General features: G+C 41.1%; 1 protein-coding gene across 8 annotated transcripts in view; it reads right to left on the minus strand.

Moving 5' to 3' along the window:
- The window catches only part of DCLK2 (doublecortin like kinase 2), a 192,952-nt gene that overhangs the window by 42,594 nt on the left and 131,877 nt on the right, over positions 1-18,481 (minus strand). For all 8 annotated transcript variants that reach the window (XR_007519809.1, XM_049905214.1, XM_049905211.1 and 5 more), the window contains one exon: positions 18,215-18,309. Coding sequence is in view for 7 of the 8 variants with exons in the window: in XM_049905214.1 (XP_049761171.1) it covers positions 18,215-18,309 (95 nt within the window). In the remaining variant the exon portion in view is untranslated. The remainder of the gene's footprint in view (positions 1-18,214; positions 18,310-18,481) is intronic.

Below are 18,481 nucleotides of genomic sequence, written 5' to 3' on the forward strand. Positions count from 1 at the left end.
TGCATCCTTCCATCCTTCACCTGTACATGCCTGCAGTCGTGTGGGATGTGGGTGTGTGGGGGTGGGAGGTCTTTTTCTGGATGGATATTCTGGCTCCGAAGAGTTCATTTATTTTGCTTCTAACAAGAAAATGTAATTGGTGGACAATCTTAACTTTTCAAAATTTAGCGTTTTGTTGCCTTGAAATCAGCAGGACTCCATGTTAGAATATTTAAATATTAGAATGTTTAAAACAAATTCCCAGAGAGGGCATTTAAGGGGAACCCTAAAAGAAAACCATGCTGCCCCCTATTCCTTCCATTCCTGCAGCCTGGTTCAGGTCTTCATTTGATCTGGTGCTTCATCAAAGGCCTCATTACATTTTGTCTCTCCTATTTTTTATTTCATACATTATTACCAGAGAAATTTTTCCAAAGGGTAGTTCTGGTATCACCCCCATGATCCAAAAACCTCAGTGAGTCTTCACTATCAAGACAATTACCCCCAAATCTTTAACATGGCATTCAGGCCCCAACTTGTCCCCTACCTCCCTACTTTTTCTCCTGTACTTTATATATATACTAATTTGAATCATCTCCATGTATTTTTTTAATTTTATCGTGCTTTAGGTGAAAGTTAGCAGCTCAAGTTAATTTCTCATTCAAAAATTTATACACATATTGTTTTGTGACACTGGTTGCAATCACCACAATGTGACTGCACTCTCTCCCTTTCCACCCCCAGTTCCCTGTGTCCATTCATCCAGTTCCTGCCCCTTCCTGCCTTTTTCCTTTTGGACAAGAGTTGCCTATTTGGTCTTGTATATTTGAATAAAACAAGAAGCACGTTCCTCACGTGTGTTATTTTTTTATAGGTCTATCTCATCTTAGTCTGAAAAGTGGGCTTCGGGAATGGTTTCAGTTCTGAGTTAGCAGAGTCCGGGAGCCATAGTCTCAGGGGTTCCTCCAGTCTCTTGTCAGACCAGTAAGTCTGGTCTTTTTTCATGAATTTGAATTCTGTTCTACATTTTTTTTCCCTGCTCTGTCCGGGACTCTCAGTTGCGATCCCTGTCAGAGTGGTTGTTGGTGGTAGCCAGGCACGATCCAGTTCTTCTGGTCTCAGGCTGGCGAAGTCTCTGGTTCATGTGGTGCGTGAGTCTTCTGGGCTAATATTTTCCTTGTGTCTTTTGGCTTTCTTCATTTTCCTCTACTCCAGATGGGATGGGACCAATAAGTGTATCTTAGATGGCTGCTCGGAAGCTTTTAAGACCCCAGATGCTACTCACATTTTCTTCATAAACTATGTTACACCAACTGACCTAGCTGTCTCCTGAGGCTATGGTGTCTAGCTTCCAGCCCCAGCCACTCAGTCCCTCAGAGTGTTTAGATGTGTCTAGGAAACATCTATGCTTTTGCTTTAGTCCAGTTGTGCTGACTTCGCCTGTACTGTGTTGTCCTTCCCTTCACCGAAGTTGACACTTGTCTACTATCTAGTTAGTGATTTTTCCTCCTCTTCCCTCTCTTCCTCCATTAACTGTCAAAAAAATGCATTTTTTCTGTGTGTAAACCTTTTCTTGAGTTCCTGTAATAGTGGTCTCATAAAATATTTGTCCTTTTGTGACTGACTTATTTCATTCAGCATAATGCCTTCCAGATTCATTCATATTGTGAGATGTTTCGAGGATTCATCATTGTTCTTTACCATGGCATAGTATTTCACTGTGTGTACGTATCATAATTGGTTTACCCATTCATCTGTTGATGGGCACTTAGGTTGTTTCAATCTTTTCACTATTGTGAATAGTGCTGCGATGTCATCGCCTCTTTTTGAAAAATTACTTGAGCTTTCCAAGTCTTATTTTCTTTTTTGAAAATGTTGTTAGAATAAGTACCGAAGGTCCCTGGGTAGTGCAAATGGTTTGCGCTCAACTACTAACCTAAAGGTTGGCTGATCAAACCCATCCAGCAGCTGCAGAAAGGCCTGGTGATCTGCTTCCATCAAGATTATAGCCAGGAAAAGCCTACGGAGCAGTTCTACTCTGTATCACATGGTGTCGCCATGCGTCAGAACTGACTTGACAGAAAGGGGTCTTGTTTTTTTTTTCTTATATAGTTACCTAGCTCAAGATTTGCTACAGAATTAAAATGAGCTCATATATGTAAAATCGTTTAGCATGATCACTGATGTGTAAACACTCAATATTAGTTATTAGTATCTTCCCTTAAAAGATCTAACACAGAGCCTTGAAGAGAGATTCATAAACGTTTCTGAGCTGCCAAATGTAAAACGACCGTAAGAGACCCGTGCTGGATGATTTATTCCAAGTCCGCTTCTCTTCTCATCCCACCCTCCCTATACTGAAATTTGTCAGTTAAGGAAATAAGACAGCCAAATTAGTATCAACCAGCCAAATGCTCCATGGAATAAAGATAATAAGAATGTAATTTCTGTGCAAGTTTCATCTCAAAAGAGAAGCTAAAAGATCCCTGCGGAGGCTCACCTTGAGCACAAAAGTGATGGGGAGGTAGGCTGGGAACACTGGGAACGACTGTGAACAGTGATCATTCAGCTGCCTGTGCTCATCCCCCAGCCCTCAGACCCTGAGGAAGTGGGGGTGTGTGACAGCCCCACACTCACATCAGCCCCGAGGACCTGCCCTTGCCCCTGTTCTCCCCAGCAACTGCTTGTTCAGATCCCCAGAGAGTTCATAAAATTCTTCTCTCAGGTCCCTTTCCTGAGCTGATTTGAGTAATTTTTGGTGCCTTGCAAGCACACATGTCCTGTTTGACTCAAGGGTTCTTCAGGAAGGAAGCCTCAGAAGGGCTACAAGGCTAGCTTTTTTACCTGCATTTACAATTTTCATGCGGATGTATAACTCCCAGGAGCATTTACTGATTGAATTCCAGTGACCCATGTAGCTTTCCAATGTTTATTTTGATTAAACTCCACCCCATCCTGTTTTCCCTGTACAGCCCCAGCAAATAGAAACATGGTTTGTGCTCAGACTCACGAGGCGGCAAGAAGGCAGAGACAGAGCGGGTGGGGAAGGCTCATTCTCAGGTGGCTAGGAGAGAGGCAGCTGGTCTGGGGCCTCGAGCTGCAGGCATGGGTGAGGGAGAGGACACTCGGTCAGACGGAAACCTACTTTCCCTCAAGTTGGTTCTAATTCATAGCGACCCTAAGTACAACAGAATGAAATACTGTCTGGTCCTGCACCATCCTCACAATCATTGCTGTTTGATCCCATTGTTGCAGCCATTGTGTCATTTCTTCTCACTGAGGGTCTTCCTCTTATTTGCTAACCAGGGAATATGTCCAAAGTACTTGAGACATATTATCTCAAGTCTCGCCATCCTCACTTCCAAGGAGCAGTCTGGCTGTACTTCTTCCAAGACAGGACTGTTCCTTCTTCGCCAACACCAAAATTCAAAGGCATCAGTTCTTCTTTGGTTTTTCTTATTCATTATCCAGCTTTCGCATGCATACAAGGTGACTGAAAATATTGTGGCTTAGGTCAGGCGTACCTAAAGGTGACATCTTTGCTTTTTAACACTTTAAAGAGGTCTTTTGCATCAGATTTGCCTAAAGCAATACATCTTTTGATTTCTTGACTGCTGCTTCCGCGGATGTTGACTGTGGATCCAGGAAAATGAAATCCTTGATAACTTCAATCTTTTCTCTGTTTATCATGATGTTGCTTATTGGTCCACTTGTGAGGATTTTTGTTTTCTTTATGTTGAGGTATAGTCCATATTGAAGGCTGTAGTCTTTGGTCTTCATCAGTAAGTTCTTCAGTCCTCTTCACTTTAGACAAACAATGTTGTGTCGTCTGCATATTGCAGGTTGCTAATGAGTCTTCCTCCAATTCTGATGCTGTGTTCTTCTTCATATAGTACAGCTTCTTGGATTATTTGCTCAGCATACAGACTGAATAGGTATGGTGAAAGAATACAACCCTGACACACATCTTTCCTGATTTTAAACCATCAAGTGCCCCCTTGTTCTCTTTGAATGACTGCCTCTTGATCTATGTATAGGTTCCTCATGAGCACAATTAAGTGTTCTGGAACTGCCATCTGCACAATGTTATCTATAATTTATTATGATCCACACCATCTAATGCCTTTGCATAGTCAATAAAATACAGATAAACATCCTTCTGATATCCTCTGCTTTCAGCCAGGTTCCATCTGACATCAGGAATGATATCCTTCATTCCATGTCCTCTTCTGAATCCAGCTTGAATTTGTGGCAGTTCTCTGTCAATGTACTGCTGCAACAGTTTTTTAATTATCTTCAGCAAAATTTTACTTGCACATGATATTGTTTGATGATTTCCACATTCTGGTGAATCACCTTTCTTTGGAATGGGCACAAATACCGATCACTTCCCGTTCGTTGACCAGGTAGCTGTCTTCCAACTTTCCTGGCATAGATGAATGAGCACTTCCACTGCATCTGTTTGTCGAAACATCTCAACTGGTCTCACGTCAATTCCTGGAGCCTTGTTTTTCGCCAATGCCTTCAGTGCAGCTTGGACTTCTTCCTTCAATACCATTGTTGCCTCCTTAAATGGATGAACATTGACCAATTCTTTTTGGTACAGTGACTCTGTGTATTCCTTCCACCTTCTTTTGATGCTTCCTGTGTCATTCAATATTTTGCCTATAGAATCTTTCGAAATTGCAACTCGAGGGTTGAATTTTTTCTTCAGTTCTGGTTTTCTAACTCCAGGTCTTCGTGTATTTCAGTATAATACTTTATTCTGTCTTCTCAAGCTACTCTTTGAAATTTTCTGTTAAGCTCTTTTACTTTATCATTTCTTCCATTTAGTTTAGCTATTCTATATTTTATATTCAAAAGCCAGTTTCAGAGTCTCTTCTGACATCCATTTAGTTGTTTTCTTTCCTTCCCGCCTTTTCAATGACCTTTTGCCTTCTTCATGTATGAAGTCCTTGATGTTATCCCAAAACTTGACTGGTTTTTGGTCATTAGTGTTCAATGCATCAAATCTATTCTTGAGATGCTCTCCATATTCAGCTGGGATATACTCAAGGTTGTATTTTGGCTCTTATGGACTTGTTCTAATTTTCTTCAGCTTCAACTTGAACTTGCAAATGAGCAATTGATGCTCTGCTCTGCAGTTGGCCCCTGGCGTTGTTCTGACTAGTGATACAGCTTTTCTATGATCTCTTACCACAGATATAGTCAATTTGACTCCTGTGTATTTCATCCAGAGAGGTCCACATGTACAGTCACTGTTTATGTTGTTGAAAAAAAGGTATTTGCAATGAAGAAGTTGTTGGTCTTGCAAAATTCCCATCATGTGATCTCTCGCACTGTTTCTATCACCAAGGCTGTATTTTCCAACTACCAATCCTCTTCTGTTTCCAACTTTTGCATTCCAATCGCAGTAATTTCAATGCATCTCGATTACGTTTGATCAATTTCAGACTGCAGAATTAGGTAAAAATCTTCAATTTCCTTATTTGGCATTAGTGGTTGGTGCATAAAATTGAATAATAACTGTACTAACTGGTCTTCCTTGTACGTGTATGGATATTATCCTATCACTGACAGCGTTGTACTTCAGGATAGATCCTGAAATGTCTTTTTGACGATGAATGGGACGCCATTCCTCTTTAATTTGTCATTCCCAGCATAGTAGATCATCTGACTGCCTGATTCAAAATGGTCAATACCTGTTCATTTCAGCTCACTAATGCCTAGGATATTGATCTTTATGTGGTCCATTTCATTTTTGATGATTTTCAGTTTTCCTAGATTCGTACTTCATACATTCCACGTTCTGATTATTAATGCATGTTTGCAGCTGTTTCTTCTCATTTTGAGTTGTGCCACATCAGCAAATGAAGGTCCCAAAAGCTTGACTCCAACCACGTCATTAAGGTCAACTCCACTTTGAGGAAGCAGCTCTTCCCCTGTTGTATTTTGAGTGCCTTCCAACCTGAAGGGCTCATCTTCTGACACTATATCAGACAATGTTCTGCTACTATTCATAACATTTTCACTGGCCAATTTTTTCAGTAGACTGCCAGGTCCTTCTTCCTAGTCTTAGTGTGGGAGCTTGGCTGCAACCTGTCTACTATGGGTGACCCTGCTGGTATTTGAAATACTGGTGGTTTAGCTTCCAGCAACACAGCAACATGCAAGCCACCACAGTACAACAATCTGATAGACGCATGGCAGTCTCAACTGCTAGCATGATGTAAAAAAGCATACATAGTTGATTGAATACATTTGATAATATAACACTTCACATTTTCTACAAACCTTACAATTTAAAAAGAAATGTTAAGTACTTTATAATAAAAATGCTGTTTTGCTTATAAATAGGCAATTACCCAAAAAGTAACAAAAAGTGGTTATCCATTATAAAATGTTATATCAAAAAATATACCCTTATAATATGCTATAAATATATTATTATTGATTTATGGGTATAATGCTGAATACTTTTTTTGATTTTTTATAAAAGGAAGAACAACTTGAACAAAATCAAGGAGATATTCATGTGCGTGAGTTTACTTTCTTGAGCATGCTTTGGAAAATGGAACTATGACTCAGTTTTTAAATAGTCTACAACAGGAGTTAGAAACTTTTCTTTAAAGGGCCAGAGAGTAATATTTAGACTTTGTGAGTCATAAAGTCTCTGTTGCCACTACTCAACTCTGCTCTTCTAACACTAAAGCAGCCACAGACAATATATAAATGAATGACCATTGTTGGACTGAATTGTGTCTCCCCAAAACGTGTATCAACTTGGCTAGGCCATGATTCCCAGTATTGTGTGGTTGTTCACCATTTTGTGATCTGATGTGATTTTCCTATACCTTATAAATCCTACCTCTGAGACGTTAACGAGGCAGTAGTAAAGACAGTTATGTTAATGAGGCAGAACTCAATCTACAAGATTAGGTTGTATCTTGAGTCAATCTCTTTAAAGATACATAAGAGAAACGTGAGCAAAGACAAGGGGACGTGATACCACCGAGAAAGGAATGCCAGGAGAAGAGTGTGTCATTTGGACACAGGGTCTCTGAGCTGAAAAGCTCTTAGTCCAGGGGAAGATTGATGACAAGGGCCTTCCTCTAGAGCCGACAGAGAAAGCCTTCCTCTGGAGCTGACACCCTAAATTTGGACTTTTAGCCTACCAGACTGTGGGAGAATAAACTTCTGTTTGTTGAAAGCATCCACTTGTGGTATTTCTGTTATAGCAGCACTAGATGAGTAAGACAAGCATGGTGTGTTCCAATAAAACTTTATTTAGAAAAACAGGTGGTGGGTCAAATTTGGTTAGTGGGAAAACCCTGGTCTACAAGAATTTTCTTAGGAAAGCTTTCTCAACAAAATTCTTGTACTTTAAATCTCTCAGAAAAGATAAACTTAAGGGTATGGTTGTTGTCATAAAACAGTGCGGTCTCTGCCCTTGTCTAGCATCACCCTAGAATCACCTGGGAAAATTTGAAAAATTCCATTGCCAGGCCACACCCCAGGTCAATTAAAGAATCTCTGGGGGTATATCAGCATTTTTTAAAGTTACAGTAATGATCCAATGTGCAGTCCAGGTTGAGAACTTCTGTTGAGGAAGTTTCTTACAGTGACTGAAATTTGTTCAACTACCTTAATTTTTTTGAAGTTCTCTATGTCACTCATCCATTAATCTATCCACTGCAGGTCATTTATAGACCAAAAAAAAAAAAAAACCTTCTCTTTGTAAGGAAAGAAGAGAGTCATTATTTATTGAATGCCTACCTTGTGCCAAGTCCTGAAACAATTAGACTTTACATCATATGAACTAGTAATATCATCATGTCCATTTACAGATAAAGAAATCAAAGCTCAGAAAGCCCAAACACCACAGCAAATATATGGTCAGGATCTGAACCCAGGTGTGACTCCAAAACCCATGAGCTATTTGGCTGTTCTCACATTGCCCTCCCCTCTAAAAACATCAGTAGAGAAGTCCTGCAGGCAAGTAAATCAAATAAAGGATTTCTCATAATGCCAGATTTATGGATCAAAATATATATCATGGGTATATTCAGAACATTTTTCAGATTACATAATTGTAGTTACATTACTATAATTTAGTCAAATGATATACAAACTGACAAATTCACAGCCTTTCCTCATGAGAGTTTAAGAACTTTTTTTCTTTAAAAAGTTGATCTTTAAAGTGTATTGAAGATTTTTTAAAAACCAAGAATACTAGTTATTACTTGTAAATAGGTTTTTTTCCATTGTCCTTTTGCAATTTTTTTTTTTTAATATTGGAAGCATCAATTCCACCTAGATAGAAGAAAGACCAGTGTAAATTAGTACAAATACTAAATAAGGAATGAATTTAAGAACAGCAAGCTTTATCACTTTTACATTGGATTTGTGGTAATTTCCTGTGAAATACTTACATATGAGTAGTAAGGTACAGGAACAATTAACCTGAATGAGTACCTAGGGGTTGGCAACATACAGATTATTCTTATCTGTAGCCATACTTAAAGCTGGTTTCATTTGGAAAAATTAGTGGTGCTTGCCATTTGTGATTTTGGTAATAGCAGTAAAACAGAACCCACTGTCCATGTATAAATAAGGTTTAAGACACCATCCAGTTCAAAGTCTATCCACGGGGCTGTGTGGATCCTGCTGACCTGTGTCTTTCTCCTCCTCACAGTATCTCTGCCACCTCAGTTATTACATGACCTGCCAAAAGCAGTGCAGAAACCTCAACACATCTCTTCCAAGTGAGGCTTTCTAGCAAGGCATTAGTTTATTTGCTTTGGACTGATGAAAGGTTATATACCATGCCTACTTGCTAAAAAATGTCTACACGTTTTCACTGATTTCTAGGTTGCCAGGGGCGTGGGAGAGATGCCTGCCTCTTCAGTCCCAACTATGGCAGCACCCTCATCAGACACGTGTGATTGGTTAAACTGGTGTAGGCCAGGTCACTACAACAACCTTTAAGTCATCCAATTACTTCAAATGCACTACCAAGAAGAAGTTCCAATGACCCACCTTCATGACCAAGGGGATATTTAGGATTAGCACATGTGTTGCTTATATTCCAATAAAGTTAGTACAACTGACTCCAAGTTAAACGTACCTTTTACGATCCTCTTTATACACTGATTCGCTTGGCAAACCCTTCCCCCATCCCCACAAAGATGGGCTTCAATCCATTGCGCCATTTACCCACCAAATGCCTCTACTTACTGAGCAATTACAATATGCAAATCACTGTCCTTAGACAGAGTCTGAAATTCATTATGATTTGTTAGGGCACTGAAGTCTTCTAAACTGCTTAGTCCCTGTTTTGCTTTTGTTTCTCTCCCATAAAATCAATTACATTCAGAGATGAAGTCACCATCTAACATTTCTGGGGTAATGAAAATAGCATAAAAGTGGTCAGTCTCTCAGTACTGAACATATTAACTGGTTTTAAACACACAAGGAAAGTCAAAGCTCCAGGGAAATGCAAACATGTCTAAAGGTCAGCAGCTACTGTGGATTTACATTTCACAGCTTCGAAAAGAAGTTTCCAAGTTCAGAAGGTCAAACAGTTCCACTTTAGCTCTGCCAATCAGCATGAGATACTACTAGCCCTTTTATCACACTTCACAAATCAGGAAAAGCTTTCACCACCACAGACCCTGGAGACATCAGCAGATAAAATATCAGCACATCAGACAGTTTATAATCTCAAGATGTTGGATAATGTTCCAAATGTATTTTTGTCTTCCTTCTTCCAACCAACAAGAGTGCTCACGGCAGACAAGCTCTGCGCACAGGCTTCAGTATCAAGACACAGGATATTTTATCCCTCAGTGTCCACAGATGTGCCCGTGACACTGAAGCCTGCAGTTACTACTGCTTTAGAAGTCTCAAATTGGGACACAGATGATGAATTAAAGTTCAAGGAAATGCTTTCTTCATCCATCTGGCAGCTGATGACACATTTAGTATTCTTTATTGCCTATCTGTCCCAAAGAATACACTGTGATTTAAGCCCAGTAAATATTCCCGTAGGGAAATTTATCAGCTAGATGGAAGGGACTCTAAGGAGCTGGGGTAGCAGAAACAGGAGATCATGGGTTGAGGTCAAGGAGAAAATGGAGGATTGGAAAGACGGAGGTTAAGAGAAACAATGTTAGTTGGGGTGAGATTTTAGGACTTCAAGGGACAACAAAAGAATAGACCGGGAGTGATCAGACAGTCTGAGAAAACAAGAAGACTAAAGGGAGAACAAAGAAATAAAAAGAAAAGGGGGCAAGAGGGAGGAGACTTTGGAGACCCTCAAAAAGAAATATGGGTAAGAAGCTATTGAGGACGTGTGAGCAGCCTAAGGAAGAAACTCTGGGTGACTGATAAAGAGATGAAAGCGGAAAGAAGGCTGGTGTGGTAGCCAGCCTTCAAAATGGTGCCCAATGATCCTCATCTCCTGGTAATCATACCCTTTCACAGTCCCTTCCACGATGAGTAGGATGAACATGTATGACTACTGACACTGAGTAGTGTCTGGCTACTAGCACACTGAGGAGGTGATGGTGGTTGACCAGTAGCACACTGAGATGATGGCTTCTGACTTCTAAGGTTAGGTCATAAAAAGGAGAGCAACCACATAGCACGCACACTCTCTTAGATAACTTGCTCTAGGGGAAGGCCAGCTGCCATGTTCTGAGGACACTCAAGCTGACTTGTGGAGAGGTCCACATGAAGAAGAACTGAGGCCTCCTGCCAACAGCCACCACCAACTTGCCAGACAAGTGAGTGGGCCACCTTGGAAGTAGATCCTTCATTCCAAGGTAAGCCTTCAGATGACATGAGAGACCTTGAGCCAGAACCACCCAGTTAAGCTGCCCCTGAATTTCTGACCTATGAGGAACTGTGTGGAGATAATAAATTTTTATTGTTGTTTTAAGCTGCTAAACTTTGGGATAACTTGTTACTATTAGAGTTATCTATAGATTACTAATAGTATCGGACTGTGTGGAGAGGGTAAGAAAGCAAAGATGAAGGATTGAGTTGAGCGGAAAATTCAGTAAAACAGAGAAAAGCAGAGGAGGTAGTAAACTCTGGAGTCCGACTTCTCTCACTTTCTCTTCCCTTCCTGTGGATTACTGCATGTTAATTTTTTTATAAGTGTATCTTCAAGTAAAAACTGAAACTGGAAACACCAAAGTTTACAATAAGAATAACAAAACATCATCAAGCACTCCCTTCTATGTACTTTCCCTATATTTAATCAATTAATCTTCTCAACCTTTTGCAGTCAATTCTATTATTATCCTGTTGCAGTGGGTTCTACTATTCTTTTACCTTCAAGCACAAAGCAACTTGCCCAAGGCTACACAGCTAGTGAATGGCTGAGCCAGGACCAAGCCCAGGTACTCTGGTTTCAGGGCCCCTGGTTTTAACCACTACATCATCCTATGTCTGTCTTCAAAAAGAGGAGGCAGCAGAGCACCAAGGAAGCTCTAGGCTTCATTCTTCCTTGAGGCTCTTGCACTGTATAACTGCACACTAGGGGGCACTGTTTTCATCTCAATACTCTGGCCCAATTGGCCGGAAGATCCTTTTCTTGGTTTCTTTTAGCTTAACTAAACAGACTGGAATAGTCACAGAAAACTTTCAGAAATATTAAGGGAGGACAAAAGAAAACCAAACAAGAGTCCTGAGGAGCTATGCAGCCTGGTAACACAAGTCCAGTATAACCGGGCATAGCAGGCAGCCTGGTGTCACTGTAGTAGAGGAGGCTTCTGTCTGGCCTGAAGAAATGCCTTCCTCCCTAGGTGATGGCCACCACAAATGGTCTTGCCCTTCAGGAATGCCAGACTCCCTCAATACATATAGAAGCTAAGTCAGGTATCTAAAACCTAGGGGCTGGGTTCTAGGGAAGGGGCCCAACAGGGGTCTGCTGAGTGGCCCAAGCTTTTAATGATCTCCTTTATTAATTCAGGTCCGACCTTGTCATTTCCAATCATCTGCTTAATAGACTAATCTTGCTAGCTCATGGTGCCCTTCGGAGCTGGGAGTACAGTGGTTAGAGCATGGCTTCTGGTTTCAACCGCAGGCTACACTATTTTACCCACAACGTGGCTTCTCTCACAGACCCACCATATGCTGTTATCTCATACCATGTAACCCAGGCATCTGCTGGGTCCCAGGTCTTCATTGTTTCCAACCTATGTCAACCTCGACACCACTCAGCTCCATTGCTCAGGTGCAAAGAAAACCAATAACTCAACCCATACTGAAAACTCTGTCATTTTACTAAAGCTTTATGGGGTCAGGCGGGAATGCTGCAATCTCTTCCCTCAAGTCTCCCAGAAAGGGCTGACAACTGGAATTCTCTAACCTTCCACCTCCCTTCATCTAGCCTCTCTCCCACCCCAGGATTTTCCTCTCCCCTCTCGCCCTCTCTCATCTCCCCTCGTCTCTCACCCCTTTTTACGCAGAGCATTTGTATTCACCTAAACTCAGGCTATAGGGTTGGTATGAGTCAGAATCAACGTGACAGCACTGGGTTTGGTTTTTTAAACCCAGACATTCAGTAAGCAAAGCAACTCTCTCTCCTAAAAGACACACAGCACAGCTTTTCTGCAACAATTACAGGCTTCCTCCTCTCGGTGCCTCTGTTGGAGCCACTGAAGCAGGCCCACTGGTGATGCGAAAAACGTGAGAACCATGAGGCTACAGACAGGGCCTCTGAAAGGGTCAGAGATCCCAACTAGCCATTGGGGGAGCAAGTCACTTCACATCTCTGAACCTCACTTTCTCCATTTATAAAACAAAGAGGGAACTAAAAGATGGAAATGCACTTCTGGTTTTCACATTTTATGACTTTAGGTAATAAAAGAGAAATGATTACCTAACAAAACCTAAAAATTATCATCGATGCACAACTAATGCTCAGCCATTTTAACATCTCTCAATTTTAGATTTAAAGAACCTCAATTACTTGGTTACCACACTCTCTCATACCCCATTTGGCCAAAATTATTCACAATTTGAAGAAAGCTTTGGTAGGACCTCCTTTCCTTTCCTGGCTTTGGTCCAGCCCCTCAAAGAATATGACCTTTCATGGCTGCTCGCGTATGAACGGGGCAGAGTTGTCCTCCAAAGCAGGAGCATTGCTAGAAAAACTTATTTTGGGGAGGGGCACTGTTTCTGTTTTTCTCAGATTTTCTTCAACGAACAAACAAAAAGGCCACTAACAATCTGTGGTCAGATTAAAACATTACACACCACTCTATCTTCATTTTTAGCCTTTCAATGTCCCCAACAAAACACCTAAAAAGTTCCCAGAAATTGGCACAAAGGGAAAATACTGTGACAGAACATCAAATTCTACTTACCCTTGTCTTGTTGTTCTTGGGTACCATTGAGTCAATTCTGACTCATAGCAACCCCCTGTGACAGAGGAGAACTGCCCCATAGTATGCTGATATACCATGGTTAAGCACTCAGCTGCTAATCAAAAGGTCAGTAGTTCAAACCCCACCAGTGGCTCTGTGGGAGAAAAAACCTCTGCTTGCATAAAGATTACAGCCCAGGAAACCCTATGGGGCAATTCTACTCTGCCCTATGGTCGCTATGAGTCAGAATTGACTCAATGGCACACAACAACAATCTTTATGGAAGCAAGGTGGCAGGTATTTCTCCCAGGCAACCAGTGGGTGGGATCCTCTAGGTGGGTTCAAGCGGCCAAACACTTAACCATTGCACTACCAGGGCTTTGCTTAATTCCCTGTGGAGTAACCCAGAGATGATTTCTATGCCAAAAGCTGTGTCCTGACAGACAAAGTACCGACTCCTGCACATGTTGTGCTGGCTAGGTTTGCCTGCTTTTGTCAGTCTCTGATTCTCTGGGACAATGTTATCCACCCCGAAATCCATTAAAGCATCTAGCTAAGATAAATAGTTTAAAGAGTCCCTTCCCATGAAAAACAGCCCTCCACTGTCAGATATTCCCTCTTAACTGATCTTAATAAGCCATCTTAAATGAAGGGGGTGGAAAAAGCAAAGCACTAACATGCGGTAATTATCTGTAATTCTCCACTTGTAATGTCACTGAATAGAGAAAACAATGCAAATGTGGACAGATGCTGGCTAGAGATTTACAATGACATCAAAATTAGGGTATTTTGTACAGTAAGTCACATGACTCAGCTGCAGTATTTCAGAGGCAGGCTTCCATCCCGAGGACAATACAGAGCACAGACTGCTGGGAACCGTAATGAGATGAGATTTCCACGAGAACGACTCGTGAGAATAGGCGGTGGTTAGTAACAGCCATGGTGGCCAAAGAGCTGATGCACTTGGCAGAGACTCAGTTAGCTGCTACTATTGAATGCAGAATTCAGTGAATAATATCAGCTTTAAAACGAAAGGAAAAGAAATAGACTCCCCAGCTTCCTGGATAGTTTTTTTTTAACAACTTAACAGACTAAAATCCTAGCATTGTAACCCAAAAAATCCTAGCATTGTAGAAGTCAGTAAACAATCAAATATCCTTATTTTACAGAGGAGAAAAACCAACCCAGAGAAAGTCTCACCGCTGTGAACAAGCCCACAGGCCTCTGGCTGGGTTGAGGAAAGGACGGGTCCTGTTCTAAGAGCATCTCCACTCTTGACCAGTAATCAACATTTCTCTTAATCAACACGCAATCTTTCTTTCTCTCTCCTGGCATCAATAAGTAATCCTTGAGCACTTACTGTGTGTTAGGGAACTGAGCTAATGGCTGGGGTTCCTCTAACGATTAAGATAATCTTTGCACAGTTAGAACGAATTTACCTAACATCTCAGCAAAAACACAACTTACTACGTTTTTAAAGTTCCACGAATCTTCACTCCACGAATGCAAGTGATTATGTGTATGTGTGCACATGTGAAAGAGTGGTGTGCACACAGGGCATTAGTGTGTATTTCTTTGAAATCCTTAGCTTTCCAGCCCTGAAGCTGCAGACTCCATTCCTAACAAGTAGCACCAACTCACTAGTGGCAACGACAGAAAAGGACAATCTTGGTCTTAAGAGTTGAAGACGGACTAGGAGTAAAAATGAGAATCCAAAGCTGGGGGGAAGTGACAAGACCCAGGGAAAACAAGGACTAAGGTACTCCCTGCTGGCATGGATGGCCACATGCAGCCCTGTGTCAAGAGTCCCAGCCCTGCCTAGAGCAATGGTCTGGGAGAAAAACACAAATGACCCATGCGTGTGGCTCACTAGAGCTTACGCTGGGTTTGCCCTACCTTATCAATCACCACCACTACGGGCCACCTGCTTTTGCTTTAACAAATGACAAAAGAACTGAAACTGGAAAAGAGGTGAATCAACTTGAATTATTTTTACTTTAGCTCCCTTGAAAGTTACTCAGATTAATAACAGTGCACCTCCAATCTATTCCGGGGAAAATAAACTGGGGAAAGAATGCCGAAAAGAACTCATGATTTTTAATCTATCATTAACCTATTTATTTTTGGGAACTGACAATTAAGAATGCCACTGAAATCATATTTAGAACTGACCTAAGCCAATTTAGCACTTCAAAACACTTGGTTCTCTTGACAAATGTAAGCAGCTTCCTGCAATGAGAAGTGCATGAGAGCTTCCTACCTCCTCCCTTCAAACTTACTACCAGTCTCATCCAAACTCTGTCCATGTACAAGCAGGCACAAAACAGACAATCTGTCCTTTCTGGGGAGAATTATCCCTTTTTGTTCTCAGGCATTTAGATGAGCACCATATAGGAAAAGTTCTCTGTAGAAGATGCAACGTTCTCAGGGTAGGACCAGCAGACCTCACAGTCCAGTGGACAACAGGCCCCTCTGAGAAGTGTGGAAACCCTAATTCCTATACCACGCATTTTACTAATGAAAAGTACTTCTTAACATTCTTAAGGTAAAGAAAGCCTTTCACATGATATTTGAAGTATTTAGGCAACCAACTTTGGAGACTGCATCGTTAATAAAGGTACTTCCAGTGTTAGCTAAACATGCCAAGGAATTAAAGTGAATTTCTGCATACGTACATGCTACTGTTTATGTCAGTATTCTTAGAGTACATTACCATACAGACAATGTAACTGTTTCTACAAAAGGAAACTTTCAATCTTTCCTGCGATTATTTACTGCCATTTTATCAGGTAAATTTTCTCTCACGTAGTGGAACCAACTAAATCAAATTAAGCCCATCAGAATTTTGCAAGTTTGGGTTTGCTCATCTTTCTCCGTCTCTATTAGATAAATTGCCTATGAAATCAACGGCTAATCATGGCAAGTTACTGTTTGTACTTTTAGGACATCACAGTCAACACCTAAGACTTATTTCCAAATTCTTCTTCACTAAAAATGAAAAAAAAGTTTTTGTACTACTACTGTATGTATAAGAGTTATACTATTATTCCACTTTGTTTTAGACTTTAATAAAAGTTAAATTACTTTAAATCCAAACCAAACCCATTGCTATCTAGTTGATTCCGACTTATAGCGACCCTATGGGACAGGGTAGAACTGCCCCCACAGGGATCCCAAGGCTGTAATCTTTTGTTTGGAAACTCTAATGGTATAGTGGTTAAGAGCTACAGCTGCTAACCAAGAGATCAGCCGTTGGAATCCACCAGGCATTCCCTGGAAATTCTATGGGGCAATTCTACTCTGTCCTATAAGGTCACTGTGAGTTGGAATCAACTCGATGGCAACGAGTGTGTTTGTTTTTAATTTTTAAGATAGTAGACTGCCACATCTTTCTCCCTCAGAGCAGCCGGTGGGCTTGAACTGCCGACCTTTTTTCCAGTGAGTAGCTGAATAAGAGCTTCAGAATAGAGGTGCCTGGCATATTAGGATGGCTGGCCTAGGAGTAGGCCCAACTCCATTCCATTAGAAGCTCCTGCTTCTGCATTCCTGAGAATGTAACATTCGTCTTTCCATTCATATGCGTATGGACTTGGGCCTCTGGCTGGGTGGAACCAACAGACCCTGGCCCCATAACAATTATCTTGTCTAACCAACCTGGATCTGATCCCAAAGCCACTCTTAGCAAATAAGAGTGGGGATGAGGAATATGATTGTAGGAGAACAAGTTTACTCCTGGAGGCTACATGCAGGAGTCCTAAAACCACGGCGCTTGCCAAAGTTAAATGGCTGGTCTGCGCCTGAGTTCAGATTCCATCTTGACTCAAGCTAACTTCTTTAACAATCAGTGTCCCTGGTACTGGGTTAGAAGCCTGTGGCTAAGAAACTATTTTCTCTTTGTGCGAAGGTTTCCTCTTTGTGCTAAGGTTTTCTCTTCGAGCTAAGGGAAGGTCCTGATACCAGTAGAATTAAGTACATAACAAAGGATTTCTCCTGCAACCATCAAATCCTTAGGCACATTTAAGTACATAACAAAAGAAACATTTTTAATGTTCTTAATGGAGGGTCTTGATACAAGATCCTTATCAGAAGTCTACTCAGCAGATAATTCAGATAATTACATTGTAACCATCCTATAAAAAACCCCCTTAGTCATGTCACACATTCCAACTAACCAATCTAAATAGCCCACATTTGTGTTTTCAACCAATCACTGTAAAGCCACACCTCCTCCCCCCGTCCTGCAACTTCCCATCAGAGTATTATAACTTAGTTCCTGGTTTCTGCCCTATAACTGTCCCGGGAAACGAATCCCCTTTGGATTCCTTGGTCTTTACTCCATGTGGGCTAATGTCTCCTCATTTGAGTGTTTCTTACACTTTCAATAAATCTCCGTGTTGTTCCTTTAACAGAGTCTGGGAGTTTTACTCTGGGACACAGCCAAGCACTTGACCACTGTACCACCAGGGCTCCTATCAAATTATGTTAGCAATAACAAAATCATAAAACAAAATGAGATTTTAAAAAGAACTATGGTGTCTTCCTAGGTTTTGCTTGCAAATCATTTTGATAATAATAGGAAAATTACTATTTTATCATATTTTACTATATTATGTTCAACCATAACCACACCTTGTATTTCCATTTTATAGATGGGAACACTTAAGCTCAAAGAGTTAACGGACCTGACCCAAAATATAGCACTAAATAGGGCACAGAAATCAAAGCCAGATATGCCTGGTCTAAATCCTAAACTCAACCTGTTCCCACGCTTCAGCCCCTTGAGCAAATTAAACTACTGAACTATGTAGTTCAAAATAGCAAAATCCCACAAACATGTCACCGGTTGTACTTCATACCTTTGATCCTCTGTAACTTCCTGGGCTAGTTGGAGAAGAACTGGAGGATTTTGTAGATTTAGGAGTAGAAAGCTGGCTGCTGGGAGTTCCGTTAACTGACAACAGAGAGAACAGAGGTCATTAAAACACAGAAAAACAGGCTGTGGAAGAACGTCGCGTGCATGCGTAATACAGCTCCAGTGAAGCTGTGGAAGAACGTCGCGTGCATGCGTAATACAGCTCCAGCGAAGCTGTGGAAGAACGTCGCGTGCATGCGTAATACAGCTC

This window comes from Elephas maximus, chromosome 13 (assembly GCF_024166365.1).
Source record: "Elephas maximus indicus isolate mEleMax1 chromosome 13, mEleMax1 primary haplotype, whole genome shotgun sequence".
NCBI lineage: Eukaryota > Metazoa > Chordata > Mammalia > Proboscidea > Elephantidae > Elephas > Elephas maximus.